Here is a 13,992-nt window from a genome sequence, read left to right as displayed (position 1 = left end):
TCTGTACATTCAGTGTTGGCACAAACTTTTTCTGGTCTAATTTATTTGGTGTTCTGTTTGCGTCTTGTACATTTATAGGCATCTCTTTCTTTAGGTTAGGGAAATTTTCTTCTACGATTTTGTTGAAAATATTTTTTGGGCCTTTGAGTTGGGAATCATCCTCTATTCCTATTTTTTGAAGCTTAGTCTTTTTCATTGTGTTCCAAATTTCCTAGATGTTTTGTCTCAGAAACTTTTTAGATTTAACATTTGTTTTTGACTGGTGAATGTATTTATTCTATCATATCTTGAACCCTATGATTCTTTCTGCCATCTCTTATATTCTGTTAGTGATGCTTGTGTCTGTAGCTCCTGTTCACTTAGCTAGATTTTCTACTACCAGAATTCCTTCTGTTTGTGTTTTCTTCATTGGTTCTATTTCAATTTTCAGGTATTGAACTGTGGGTTAAAAGTGGGGTCCCACATCCATCCCAGGGCTCAGGAGTTAGGCAGGATGCAGGAAGTCTGACTAGCACAGACCACACCACCGCTGGGTGGGTGGGCATTGGGCTGTGAGAAGCCACAGGACTCTGCTCCAGGGGAAAGCACAGTCTCAGGTCCCCAGGGAACCTGCTGGAGTTAGCTTGCCGTCCCTGGGCCTGCAGGAGGTCAGGAATGTCAGGGTCTAGCTCTTGGACATGGTAGATCCTGCTCGAGGTCACAGAAGAACTGAGAATGGAGTGGGGGTCTGCAGGCAGGCTTTGGCCTGAGGTCAAAGGGAAAGGGGCAGGAGGAGAGGGCTGAGGCTGGTTTCAGTGGGGAGGAGAGTCCTTGGCTTGGTCGGTGGCAATGGAAGCTGTGGATAGAAGCGCAGAGAGAGGGAGAGAATAGAGAAATAGAGGTTGGCCAGGGCCACATGGAGAGATGGGGGAAGGGAATGCAGAGAGATGAGGAGCAAGAGGGCAAGAGAGAGAGGTGAGAGAGTAAAAGCAAGAGAGGGAGGAGGGGAGGAGCCCTTTTATAGGGGGCCGGCTTACCTGGCCGTTGCCAGGTAACTGTGGGGAGGAGCATACCTGGTTGTTGCCTGGTAACTGTGGAGGTGGAGTCCAGACAGAATACCAGGGACTTTCGGAGTTGCCCTATGTGACTGATGGCCACACACCTCTCTGCGGGGTGCTGTGGGAGACTGTGGTTGTGACAGGTGCCAGGGGCCCAGGAGGCATGCCCAAACACCTGCTGTCCCTTGCAGACGAAAGTCACCTACCAGGTCACCAGGGTTCAAAGCCTGTGCTCAACTGAAAACCAGACTGCCTGTGCACAGCTCATTTCCCCACACTGAACACTTTTCTTTACCTATTTTATTTGTTTGTTTTGTTGGTTGATTGGTTTGTTGGGTTGGGGGGTGGGGGGTGGTTATTTTGCTTTGCTTTTCTTGGATTTCCTGGCATTCTTTAAGGAATTTATTGATTTCCTCCAAATTTTTGTCTGTCTTTCCTTGATTTCTTTAAGGGTTTCTTTTTTTCTTTTTTCTTTTTCCACTTCTTTTTAAGGATCTCTATCATCTTCATGAATTTGGCTTTAAGGTCATTTTCTTGGACTTCAGCTGCATTAGAACATCGAGGTCTTGCTGTCTTAGGGTATCTGTTGGTGCCATATTGCCCTAGGTGTTGTTGATTGTGTTCTTACATGGCCATTTAGGTAACTGGGTTTGTGATGATTATAAGTCTAGGTGCTGATTACTGAGTTTGTCCTTTTGGATGCATGTTTTGTTCCTTCATTTCCGTTTCCTCTTTGGTCTTCTGGGCTTTATGGCCCACATTCCTGGTAGCCTGCTTGACCTCTGAACCATAAGAGTCTCTGACCAGGTTTGGGACTTGACTTCTGGCAATTTGCTTGGTCTTTCATGCAGCAGGGTTAATAATACATATCTTTTAGCAATGACTGAATATTAACAGTTTCCACTCCCCAATAAGAAGGTATGGAACAGCAAATTGAAACAGAGAATAAGACCCATCATTTTGCTGCCTCCAAAAATAATACACTTCACTGTCAATGATAAACACCACCAGAGAGTAAAAGTATAAAAAGGCATTCCAGCCGGGCGGTGGTGGCGCACGCCTTTAATCCCAGCACTTGGGAAGCAGAGGCAGGCGGATTTCTGAGTTCGAGGCCAGCCTGGTCTACAGAGTGAGTTCCAGGACAGCCAGGGCTATACAGAGAAACCCTGTCTCGAAAAAAAAAAAAAAAAAAGGCATTCCAGACAAATATAATCAGTAAAATAAGATTAAACAGACTTCATGGTAAAGAAAGTCAAAAACAAATAATAAAGGTCACTTTATACTCATTAGAAGAGCACTGTGCTAATGGGAAGGTATTTCAATTTTAAAACATACTCAACAAATGCAGGTGTACCTGACTTAATAAAATAAATACTACTAGATGTAAAAATCATAGGTTAACTTCAATACAGTGGCAGTGGGTGACTTTAAGACCTATTCTCACTAATGGACATATCATCTAGATTAGATTAGAAAGAAAGATTGGAGTTAAATGACATCATAAATCAAATGTGCCTAAAAGACATTTACAGAACATTCCACCAAAACTATAAAGAACACACATACTTTTCAGCAGCCTATGGAGTTTTGTTCTAAATTGACCACATGTTAGGAGAATTTAAATTACATCCTATATCTTATTTGACCACAAAGGAATAAAGCTACATATTAAAAGTAACAGAAACTACAGAAAGTGCATAAATTCACAGAAACATGACTACACACTGTTGACAATTGTGACAAGGAATAATTAAAGAAGAAACTTCTAAAACCCCTAGCATTTAATGAAAATTAAAGCACAGCAAGCTAAAATCTATGGGACACAATAGAGGCAATCCTAAGATAAACAGTTACAGTCCTAAATCTGAGCCACCTCAAGTCAATGACTTAAAGATATATCTGTGGCGTTGGGGAAATAAAAACCCTCAATGTCTCACGTTGATTCTTGGTTACTTTTTTATGACATACTTCCTCCAACAAGGTCACTCCTCCTCTAACAAGGCCAAACCTCCTAATTGTTCCCCAAAAGTTCTATCAACTGGGGACCAAGTATTCAAGCATAGGAGCCTAGGGAGGCCGTTCTCATTCAAACCACCACACTATGCATCTCGGGCTTGTGGGTTTTTCTGCTAGAGTCTCTCTTATTAAGCCCTTCCAAAAAGAGCAGAGAAATGACAATTCTATCCCCATCAGTCCTCCGAGTGCCTCTCTGTTGGTCTTTGCCTGTAGCATTTTGGAGGAATAAGACAGAGAAGATATGAGATAGTTATGAGGCTAATATGTGATGGAGAAAAATGACCTTACAAGTGATATAAATCATATTTATTATGATTTTAAACAGGTATAAAATTTGTTCCTTATGCTATTTGGTCTAATGTTTGACAAAAGTTGTCACATTCATGTACAAAAAAATTCAGCCACCAATAAGAAAGAAATATTAAGGCATGATAATGGGAAAGTGAGCTTGATATGGAAGTGGTCAACTCACAAGAGAAAAACTTAACTCTCCTATAAATATAGGGCTATAATTTTGCTTTCACTATTAGTAAAAATATAAATATATCAATGTCAAAGCTCAGATATAAAATAGTAAGAAATTTGTGGCTTGTACACCTACCAAATTCACCCATCCTAGTAGCTTTGTGTTAAATTGCTTAGCATTTTCTGCAGATATAGTTTTTATCTGAGAATAGAAACATTTGACTTCACACCACACTTGTTGCTATTGTTGATGTTGTTTTTCTAGGCATTTACTAGAACTTCCAGTGTAGTCAGTACAGTGCTGGATAGTGGAGATAGGAGTTTATAGCTTTAGTTTCTAATCTCATCAGCAAAAACTCACTCTCTCACTACTTAGGATGACATTTGCTACAGACTTTGTGTCAGTGCCCCTTAATAAGTTTGAAAAGCTTTCTATTTCTATTTTGCTGAGAATAGAATCAATACTACCTTGTCAAAGTTCTTCCTTGTATCTGTTGATATTAGTACAATCATGATGAAGGAGACAAATGTTTTAAGAAATGTTTCATGGAGCAAGTTTGGTTCAAAGCACCCACACTGAGCTACTGGGCTGCTTGTAACTACCTGTAGCTCTAACTGCAGATGAGCCAACTCCCTTTTCTGGCCACATGGGTACCCACATTTATGGAAAGCACATACAGAGAGGGGGGAAGAGGGAGAGAGAAATTAAATTAAAGAAAGACATATAAAAAGAAAAATGCATCAATTATCAATTTTGCCATGAAAATTATCACAATGTGTACACACTCACATATGTTGAGATGGCAGTGATGTCACAATGCAGTGAATATCATACCCATTATCATTTGAAACAGATATCTCACACAAATCTATGTACCCTTTTAAGCCTTTATTCTCTTAAAAAACATTCTTTGTCTTGACATCCAACTTATATATTTCTAAATTTAATATTTCAAAATGTAGAAATAATACACAAACATACATATAAGGCCATGACATTTTGTGTATAAATCTTTATACTTTATTTATGAGATTGTGTTGTTAGGGTGATTCAGATTTATAAAGCAAATAGAAATGTTCCCATCTCTGTCTGAAGGTATTTAAATAGAATTAGTGTGTTTTCCTAAGGATCTGAAGTTATTAATGTATGAATGAATGATTTATCAAAGATTTAGACCTATTTTTAACCTGTCCCTCCCTGTCTCCATCCCCGCCTCAGTATGTTTGTGCTGTTTATGTTCATGTCGATGTGTATGCACGACCATGTGTGCATATCTCTATGGAGACCAGAAGTTATCAGATGCTTCCCTTGCTCATTCTCCACCCTATTTTGTGAGACAGGGTCTCCACTAATCCTGAAGCTCATCACTTTGCCTAGGCTAGCTGGCCAGTGAGCTCGAAGGATGCCTGATTCCACCTTCTCAGCACTGACCTTACAGATCTGTGCCCAGCTTTTTAACAAGAGAACTGGAGACCCAAACTAAAGTCCTTGTTCTTGTGCAGCAGACTACCAGTGGAGCCATCTCTGCAATTGAGTTTTCTCAGTAGACGGGACTCTACTCAGAGGTTGTGTCTTTCTTGAGGAAATTTTTCTATCTTTTTTCCAACTTTTACTTCTATTAATTTTGTGCAGGCTTGTGTGTGTGTGTGTGTGTGTGTGTGTGTGTGTGTGTGTGTGTAGGCATGCACACCATGGAGATCAGGGGACAACCTGACAACTTTATGTAGTCACTTCTTTCCATCAACCTTTATGTGGATCCCAGGAATGAAAATTAAGTTGCTAAGTTTGCATGTTAACTTCTTCTACTCACTAGGTGAGACTTCCAGAAATATATTGGCAACACAAACTCTACTTGATGGGTAAAAAATAAATAAATAAATAAAAAGGGGAAGTTGGATGAGTAGAGAGGGGGGTGAATCTGAGGGATGTTTTGAGAGGAGCTAATAGGTCAAGATATCCATTGCTATTGAAATTATTGCTGTAAAGATTACGGAGCTCAAAGTCTATTCAACGTATAATTAGGCCATTTTGTTTTTTTGTTCATGACACTGGTAAGTTTTATTCTTCTCATTCTTTTGTTGAGAATGTATTAATTTTTCATAGCAGTTGTGACAACACTTACAAGGTCTATGCAAACTTAAGCCAGACAAAAATCCCATCCTGGAGAGGAGAGTTAAGCACAAAGTCCCTACATTAGTTGAAGAGTTATGAAGAGTTATTGGCAATTGATAGCTTCTGGCAAAGAGAGAATCAATCCTTTTAAAGTTGTGGCCCCTGGTATGTCAACATTGCTCCAGTGGACACATATCCAGATGTATATGAGCAACACAAACTGTACTTGTTGGGTTAAAAAATAAAAGAGAGGATTCAAGTTGGGTCCTCTTGCATGGATAGAGAAAGAGGATGGATCTTAGAGATGTTGAGAGAGAAGTGAATGGTCAAAATACAGTGAACAGAATTCTCAAAAACTAACAAAATGAGAGAAAAGAGTTTATTAATTTTAAAGACATTTTCTAAACACTAGATTTTAAAGTCATTTTTTCTCATAAGAGACAAATGGGCCAGGACAGAGGAGCAAGTATGTGTGGTTGTTTCTGTTCTCAGACAGATGAGAATAAAAGTCTGAGCTATATACTAAAAAGATTGGAAGTGGAACTCCAGAAGATTAATGGAAAATAATGATAATTAAAAAAAAAAACTAAGAGCTGGGAGAGAGGGAGATATGCAGATTTAACAGCAGCGTACCAAGCATGGCTTTGGACTTTAGCAGTAGTCAAGAGAAACAAAACCAAGTGAGGAATATAAACTAATACGTCGTGTATTGACTGACTGCTTCAGTCCGTGTATTTCTGTTTTGGTCTCTTGTGCCACTGAACATTATTACTAAATATTCTTAGGTTAACGCTTTAAGAGGCTGGAGAGGTAGCTTAATGCTTAAGGACATTTGCTGCTGCTCCAGAGTACCCAGGGTTCTATCCCCAGCACTTACACGGAATTGCCTCTAACTCCAGTTACAACTGCCTCTAATCCATTTCCAGGGGATCCGAAGCCCCCCTTCTGGCCATGTGGGCATTGAACAAGCATGGTACATAAACCTGCATGCATGCAAAAGACCCATTCACACAAACTAAAATTAAGCTTTTAAAAAAGACTTTCCTAGCTTAAATTTTTCGGGTAAGTGTAATGCCCTGAGTTTTCTCTTATTTATTTTTATTTATTTTTAAGTTTTTGTTTTGTTCTTTTATATCTAGCTCTTTCTTACTTCAATGAAAAGCACTGTTTTCCCTCATTTACCTGGCACATGGCTTCATGGCTACTGCTTCTCTCAGATAATTAGCGTTATTAAAAATATTTTCATAATAGAATGTTTCACTACTAAAATATGTATTTAATAAAATACCTTTAGTGGCCAGATATTCAGTGAGTGGTTCCATTCTCAAAAGGCAGAAGCAGGAAGATCTTTGTGATTTCAAAGCCAACCTGATTTACACAGCCAGCTTCGGATAGCTGGAGCTACATAGTGAGGCTGTGTTCCAAAAATAAATTAACCATCATAATTTAAAATCAAACTTTAAGTTAAAATTCATGATTTACTTTTAGCTAACACTTGGAATACTTTCTGTCAAAGGTAGAAATACTACATCTTTAAAAGTGAATTATTAAATAAAATTGCCATTTGTACAAACTAGGGCTATCTTATTTTGAACAAAGCTGAGATATTTTCATCACAATGTGCATATCCTTAAATGGAATTTATAACATGTCAGTATTAAGTTTTGAGGTAGGATAAGTCATTTCATTTTGAAAATAACACTTTATCATAGAAAAAACTGAATGAAAAGATAGAAATTTTGATTACATAGAAGTTAAGGCTCAGCTTTCATGTGCCTTAGATTTCACATATTTGAACTCATGTATATAAACTGTTCTAATCTTTTTCTGGTTAAGATTGTTCTAAGCATGCTCTACATCATATTAATGACCTGAGTTACTCCATGCTGCCTATACTAGTCCATCATCCCATTGCAAGACCATTGCCATAATACCTTCTTAATAATGAATGCCCAGAATAAGAAATTTTAACTAACTGGATAGATAACTGCTATCTCTGTAAAAGTTTGTAGTTGCTTAATTGCTAATACTGTGCTTGAAGGTCTTTCAAATGTTAATCATAATTTTCTTTTTTAATTATTTAAATACTGATTTTATTTTATGTGTTAGTGTATGTACCCTGGCCCAGCAGTGGTGGCACACGCCTTTAATCCCAGCACTTGGGAGGCAGAGGCAGGTGGATTTCTGAGTTCAAGGCCAGCCTGGTCTACAGAGTGAGTTCCAGGACAACCAGGGCTACACAGAGAAACCCTGTCTCAAAAGACAGAAAAAAAAAGTGTATGTACCCTAATATAGGAAGCAAAAGAGACCAAAGGAGCCCTCGGATCCCCTGGAACTGCAGTTACAGATGGTTGCGAGCCAACATGTAGGTACTGGGAACTGAACCCTTGTCCTTTGCAAAAGCAACAGTGCCTTCAGTCACGGAGCTGTCTTTCCTGCTCCCTCCGTTTTCTTTTAATGAACTATGGTTCAGTCTCTTGTCCTAATAGTCCCAGAAATTCATAACAATTCATGTAACATTTTATTTAATTATTACATATTTTAGATCACTATTTCGTTTAAAAATGCCAATTCTTAGTTTAGTGGGGTTTAGGTTTTTTTCTCATTAAATTTTAAAAGTAAAAATAAGTACATAGGAAAACAAATATATTTCATCAGTTTCCAACACTAGCAAGCAGGATCAAGTTGGCCATTGGAATCATGCTATCCTGGGTTTTAGCTTTTACTGATGATCAGCTCAGAGTCTTTCATGTTTTCTAAGCAAGTACTCCACCACTGGACTACACCCCTGGCCCAGTGACATGCACCCACTATTATACTGTACTTGATTCATGGAATAAAAAATAATAGAAAAAATTTAAATTGCTTTATAGTAGTCCACTCTCTAAGTAACTGAACATTTCCATGTTCAGTTTTTCACTGCTCTGAACAGTACCGTGTTCTTACAGGCAGCTTGACTTCTGGACTCACTTTCACTCTACCTTTAACCCCACTTTCAAAAGGACTCTTAATTAAGGTCTCAATAGCTACCTTCCTGTGGCTAACTGCAAATGAATACTGATTTAAAAAACAATCAGCTGGGCTGGAGAGATGGCCCAGCAGTTAAGAGCACTGACTGCTCTTCCAGAGGTCCCAGTAACCAAATGGTGGCTCGCAACCATCTGTAATGGGATCTGATGCCTTCCTCTGGTGTGTCTGAAGACAGTGACAGTGTACTCACATATATTAAATAAATAAATCTTTTTTTAAAAAAAAAGAATCAGCTATAGGACAAGCTCTACAAATAATAAATATAGTATCTTGTACATTTCCATCACACTCTCCCATATCAGGCTAGATACTCACAGATATTTTTATCAGTATAGCCTGTATTTTATCATATACTTTTAAGGTAATTGGAATCGTATGGTATGTATTCTCCATAACCTAGATTGTTTGTGTATACTGTCTTAAGATCCAGTCCTGCTCTTACCTTAATCTATACATCCTATTGATGAGTCAGTCGCATGTCATTCTACACTTATACCACCAAAACTTGCCTCCCATCAAGTGAAGAATGAAGGATTTTCAGTTAATTCTTGCCTGAGATTACTATAAATGAGTATGTAGGGTTTTAGGCCATGACTCTGCAAGAAGAGATACTCCTTTCATCCCCAGGAGGTGTGTAGACTCTAACGGTATCATCCCGTGTTTCACATCAGACAGAGTTCACAAAGGGAAGCCAGATCTTGTTTTGGGACCGAGTTAGCAGATGAGGCAATGGTGAAACTGCTGAGCACGGAGCCCCTTGGAAAGCTCTCTGTGAAACACCAGATCACCCTCCTTCTGTATCAACTGCAAAGCATAAAGGCTCGCCTTGCTCACTGCCCTTCTCTCTATGTCTCCTGGCTCTAGGAGAGTCTGAGATTCCTGCCAAGTCATTCCCTGCCCCTTCCCATCATAGGAGGATCAGAGAAGAAAATAACCACAGGCATAATGCTGTTTAATGCCAGATGCTCTAAATAGCTGCAGTAGGCAGTCATCGTCAGGCAAACCCCAGGCCACTTGAGCACCTGCCCAGTGGCCTCTAGAGCATTCTGTGCCCTCTTTGGCTACATGACAAACTCATCCTTACAGCTCAGAATTCTGTGTAGTAATTTTCACTGAACCTATCTTCCAGCCCTCTAGTGGAATGATAACTTTCACTCTCACAGTAGTTGGGGCTGGCCTTGAACTCATGGCAGTCTTTTTCCACCTTCCATATACTAGGATTTCAGTGCAAGCTATCATACCTGCACATCTTAATGCAAACATCTTAAAAGTAGTAATCACACCTTATACAATTTTTATATGTACATGGTACATAATAGGCATTAATAGTTTGAATAGTACAGATTACTAATCATACATATATATTATATATAGTTGTATAGTGTATAATATATTATATACACAAACATACATATACACACACACGCACATGAACCGTACCTAAACTTGAGACGTGGGCACAGATTTTTGACTTATACACCCTTAATATTTGACAATAATCTTTATGAATCCAATACTTTGCCGCAAGGTTTTTGTGGTTGTCACCTTCAGTCAAATGTCCTTACTTGAATTAAGACTAATTTACGAAAGGACAATTATTTATATTTAGATATGGAATATAGACATTTTCTTGTACTACTGTATTTTGAAAGAGAACCCAAAAGATGGCCAGTCAACACTATTCCCTTTCTTCTCTGTCAGGAGCCATCTTTAGGAGAAGCTAAAACTGAGCAGGTGATCTTCCTAAGATGGGTCCACCTTGGATTAACATCTAAGTCAGATTTGCTCCTATAGGCAAGGCCCAGGAGAAATCCATTTTAGAAAAGATTCCTCTATTAATATGCATTCCTGTTATTATTAAATATATAACAATCACTAGGTATTGACCCACCATTTTGAGCAGATTTCTGCAGTACAAAGGTGTGCTGTCTTGTACTGATGGTCTGTAGACAAATAGTCAATGAGTCTATAGAATTTCTGACTTGATCCAAACAATTTTAGGAAGAAAATTTTTAGAGATTATCCTAGTTGCTAGGAAGATATAATAAAGTTAGAATCAGGAATGGAATGTGCCCACTCCTCAGAATAGTAAATAAAGGCTGCATAATAAGAAATAAAATGAGCTTTCACACTAAAAATAAAAATAGACTTGGGACAATTTTGTGATCAAGGAAAGACATTTAGATCCAAGGATAAAGTTACAAGTGTGCACTATAATAAGTCAAGGCCATGTAAAAACTTTTCCTTTGAACTTTTAATGAATATATTATAATGAAACACTGCTTTGAACTTAATATCAACACCCTTCTGTAACTCCCATGCTGTGTAACATTTTAGCTCTGAGGTAATTTTCTAAAGAACATTTTGTCTAAGAAAGTGTAAAAATGTCAGAGAAAAGAAATAAAGTTGTTGGTTGAATGGTTTGGCTTGAGGAGTTTTGCCCCATCCATCCATCCATCCATCCCTCCATCCATCCCTCCATCCATCCAAATGTACACATCTGTTTATCTATATGTTTGTGTGTAGGCATGTGTGTATGTATCTAAGCATGCATGAATATTTGTGGAGTTGATTGGGATAGAATGTCAGGCCTGGCCAGATAAGGATGTATGAATGAATGTATATGTCTGTGCACATTTACCTGTATACAGCATCTTAATTCTTTTCCTTTCCTTGCTCTGTGGTTCACAAAGAGTTGCCCAGCTTAGCCAGAGAGGCTTCTGGTTGATTCACCAGAGAAAGGAACACCAATGATAAATCCCTTCACTTAACTCCCTACTGCTAAACAGTATGTGTTAATTGACAGATATTAGGGCTTATTGAAGCACAAGTAATAAAGAGTTAAGTTTTGGGGTTTTTTGGTTGGTTGGTTGGTTGGTTGGTTGGTTGGTTGATTTGTTGGTCGGGTTTTTGGGGTTTTTTTTGTTTTTTTGTTGTTGTTGGTTTTGCTTTGTTTTGTTTTGGTTTGGTTTGGTTTGGTTTTTCCAGACAGGGTTTCTCTGTATAGCCCTGGCTGTCCTGGAACTCACTCTGTAGACTAGGCTGGCCTCGAACTCAGAACTCTGCCTGCCTGTACCTCCCAAGTGCTGGGATTAAAGGCGTGTGCCACCATTGCCAGGCAAGAGTTAAGTTTTTAAGCACTTAATGAAGTGTGAAGTGAAGCACAAGTAATAAAGACTTTTTAGTGCTTAGTGAAGTACAGAACAATGAGAAACAGTTGTTTCCCTAGCACTTATTTTAGCATAAAGAGTTAAATAAAGCACAGAGAATTATAGTGTTTAATAAAGCACAGAGTTAAAGAGAAGAGAAGCCAGCACTTTTTAACCGTAGAATAAGCAAGAAAGTTTTTTAGAATTTTTTAGAAGATATCAGCAAGCATTCAATATAGTCAGAGAGCTAGAAGGCCAGAGACCATCAGTCTTTAAAGCAATGTCTGATGCTGTATCCCACCCATTTCAAGCCCATGTATGTAGATGCTATGTAGATAGCATCTTTTGGGTTCTGGCCAGGAAGGCTCCTGGCACTTCTCTTTCCAATTCCCTTCTGTGGCAAGGAGAATTTTAGAAAAAAAAAACCAAAAAACAAAAAACAAAAAAAAAAAACCACTGAAATTGTGAGAGTCTAAGGTTTCAGGAACCTAAACTTGGAAAATAAAAAAAACTTCATGAAACAGTCCAATGCCAAAGAAATCAGGAAAAATATCTCCAACAATATAGGAATGTAGTTCATAAAAGGAAATGTGTAAGCTTTGCAGACTAAGAGAGACATGGCTTCTGAGTTCTGGTTACCAGGGGCTGCGTGCTGACTTTAGCAGGCATCCACTGCTTGTAGCAGAATGAGATTTTCATGAAAGTCTCTCTTCCCTCAGTTCACAGACATTGGGACCTTCGAGACAGTGTGGCAAGTCAAATTCTACAATTACCACAAGCGAGATCACTGCCAGTGGGGAAGCCCGTTCTCTGTCATTGAGTATGAATGCAAGCCCAATGAGACCCGCAGCCTCATGTGGGTGAATAAGGAGTCCTTCCTCTGAAAATGGCTCCTTCTGATGTTGCAAGACAATCTCCAGAAATCTACGTTTAGACAAACCAGCACAAGCCTTAACCAAGGCACACCACACCATGGCTGTTTCCCAATGACCTCCTACTCCCAGTTACTATGAAAGTGTGATTCCCCTCTGATGCAGTACCCATGACATCACGTGTGATGTCACATCCCTGAAAGTTCTCCTTCCGCTATTGTAAGCTGGTGTTCTTGCTTCTATCTTGTCTGCCGGTGTGACGGGAGCTCAGCGGTGGTAGCAGGTTTGTCCTACAATACAAAGTTCCGCAGAAGGACCATGGAGTTTTGTTCCCAAGACAAATAATTTCTCTCTTTTGTGTTCATTGTTAAATTAAGATAACAATGTGCTGGAGTCCCCCATGTGTGATTTGTAACATGTAGCATGCAATGTTTGTGAGCAGCCAAAGCCGGCTTTGTGAAAATGTAACAACACGATCTGCAGTAAATGGGACCCAAATGTTGTGCTTCCTATCAACAGCTCAGCTTTTTCAGAGAAAGAAAGATAATGAAGGAATAAAAATATGAATATGTAAGAAAGTGTTTATAATGTATTAATAGTCTTTCAAGTAGCAAGGATTTTGCTGTGGTCTAGTAGAAATAGGGGAAAGGCATTGTTGTGGAATTGGACCTATGGCTCACCCCTTTGGCAAGCTACCATAGACTTTAAACAAACATAGAGATGGTACCACTACATACCCTTTAACTTGAACTTTGTACAACTGTGTATGGAATGGTAATCAACTTTTGATATTTCTTAATAAAGACATTGAAAATTATTCCACGACTTGAACTATGAATTGTGCAACAGCTGTCTAGCAGGTCAATCTCTTTTCTAAGACAGTGCACTCAAATCTCTATGCTGAAGGGTACGGGCAGTGTACGGAGAGGAAAGCTAACATTCCTAAAGGTGCCTGCAGCAGGGCCCAACAGTGGCAACAAGAGTCTAAGCATCTATTAAGCAATCAGTGTGAGTTTGTCATTATCTTTTTTCCTTACTCTGTGGCAATTCTCCACTGGTGAGCTACTGAACGCAATAGTAAGAGGGTCTCATACTGGACCAGAGCATGTACATCACCAGCAGTCAGACTCCATTGCCTGCTCAGAGGGCTGTGCTCCACATGATTCCGTAAAAAAGGAATTTCCTCTTAAAAAATAATATCCAGCTGGGCGGTGGTGGCACACGCCTTTAATCCCAGCACTTTGGGAGGCAGAGGCAGGCAGATTTCTGAGTTCGAGGCCAGCCTGATCTACAGAGTGAGTTCCAGGACA

The 13,992-nt window shown here is 39.1% G+C and overlaps 1 protein-coding gene across 2 annotated transcripts in view; it reads left to right on the top strand.

Moving 5' to 3' along the window:
- Positions 1-13,499, top strand: part of Cnrip1 (cannabinoid receptor interacting protein 1) — a 25,455-nt gene extending 11,956 nt beyond the window's left edge. For both annotated transcript variants that reach the window (XM_031341715.1, XM_031341716.1), the window contains exon 4: positions 12,530-13,499. In XM_031341715.1, coding sequence (XP_031197575.1) covers positions 12,530-12,694 — 165 coding nt within the window. In that variant the 3' untranslated portion in view covers positions 12,695-13,499. The remainder of the gene's footprint in view (positions 1-12,529) is intronic.
- Positions 13,500-13,992: the final 493 nt, after the last annotated feature.

This window comes from Mastomys coucha, unplaced genomic scaffold, assembly GCF_008632895.1.
Source record: "Mastomys coucha isolate ucsf_1 unplaced genomic scaffold, UCSF_Mcou_1 pScaffold22, whole genome shotgun sequence".
Lineage (NCBI taxonomy): Eukaryota > Metazoa > Chordata > Mammalia > Rodentia > Muridae > Mastomys > Mastomys coucha.
This window is presented reverse-complemented; position numbering and strand designations above follow the sequence as displayed.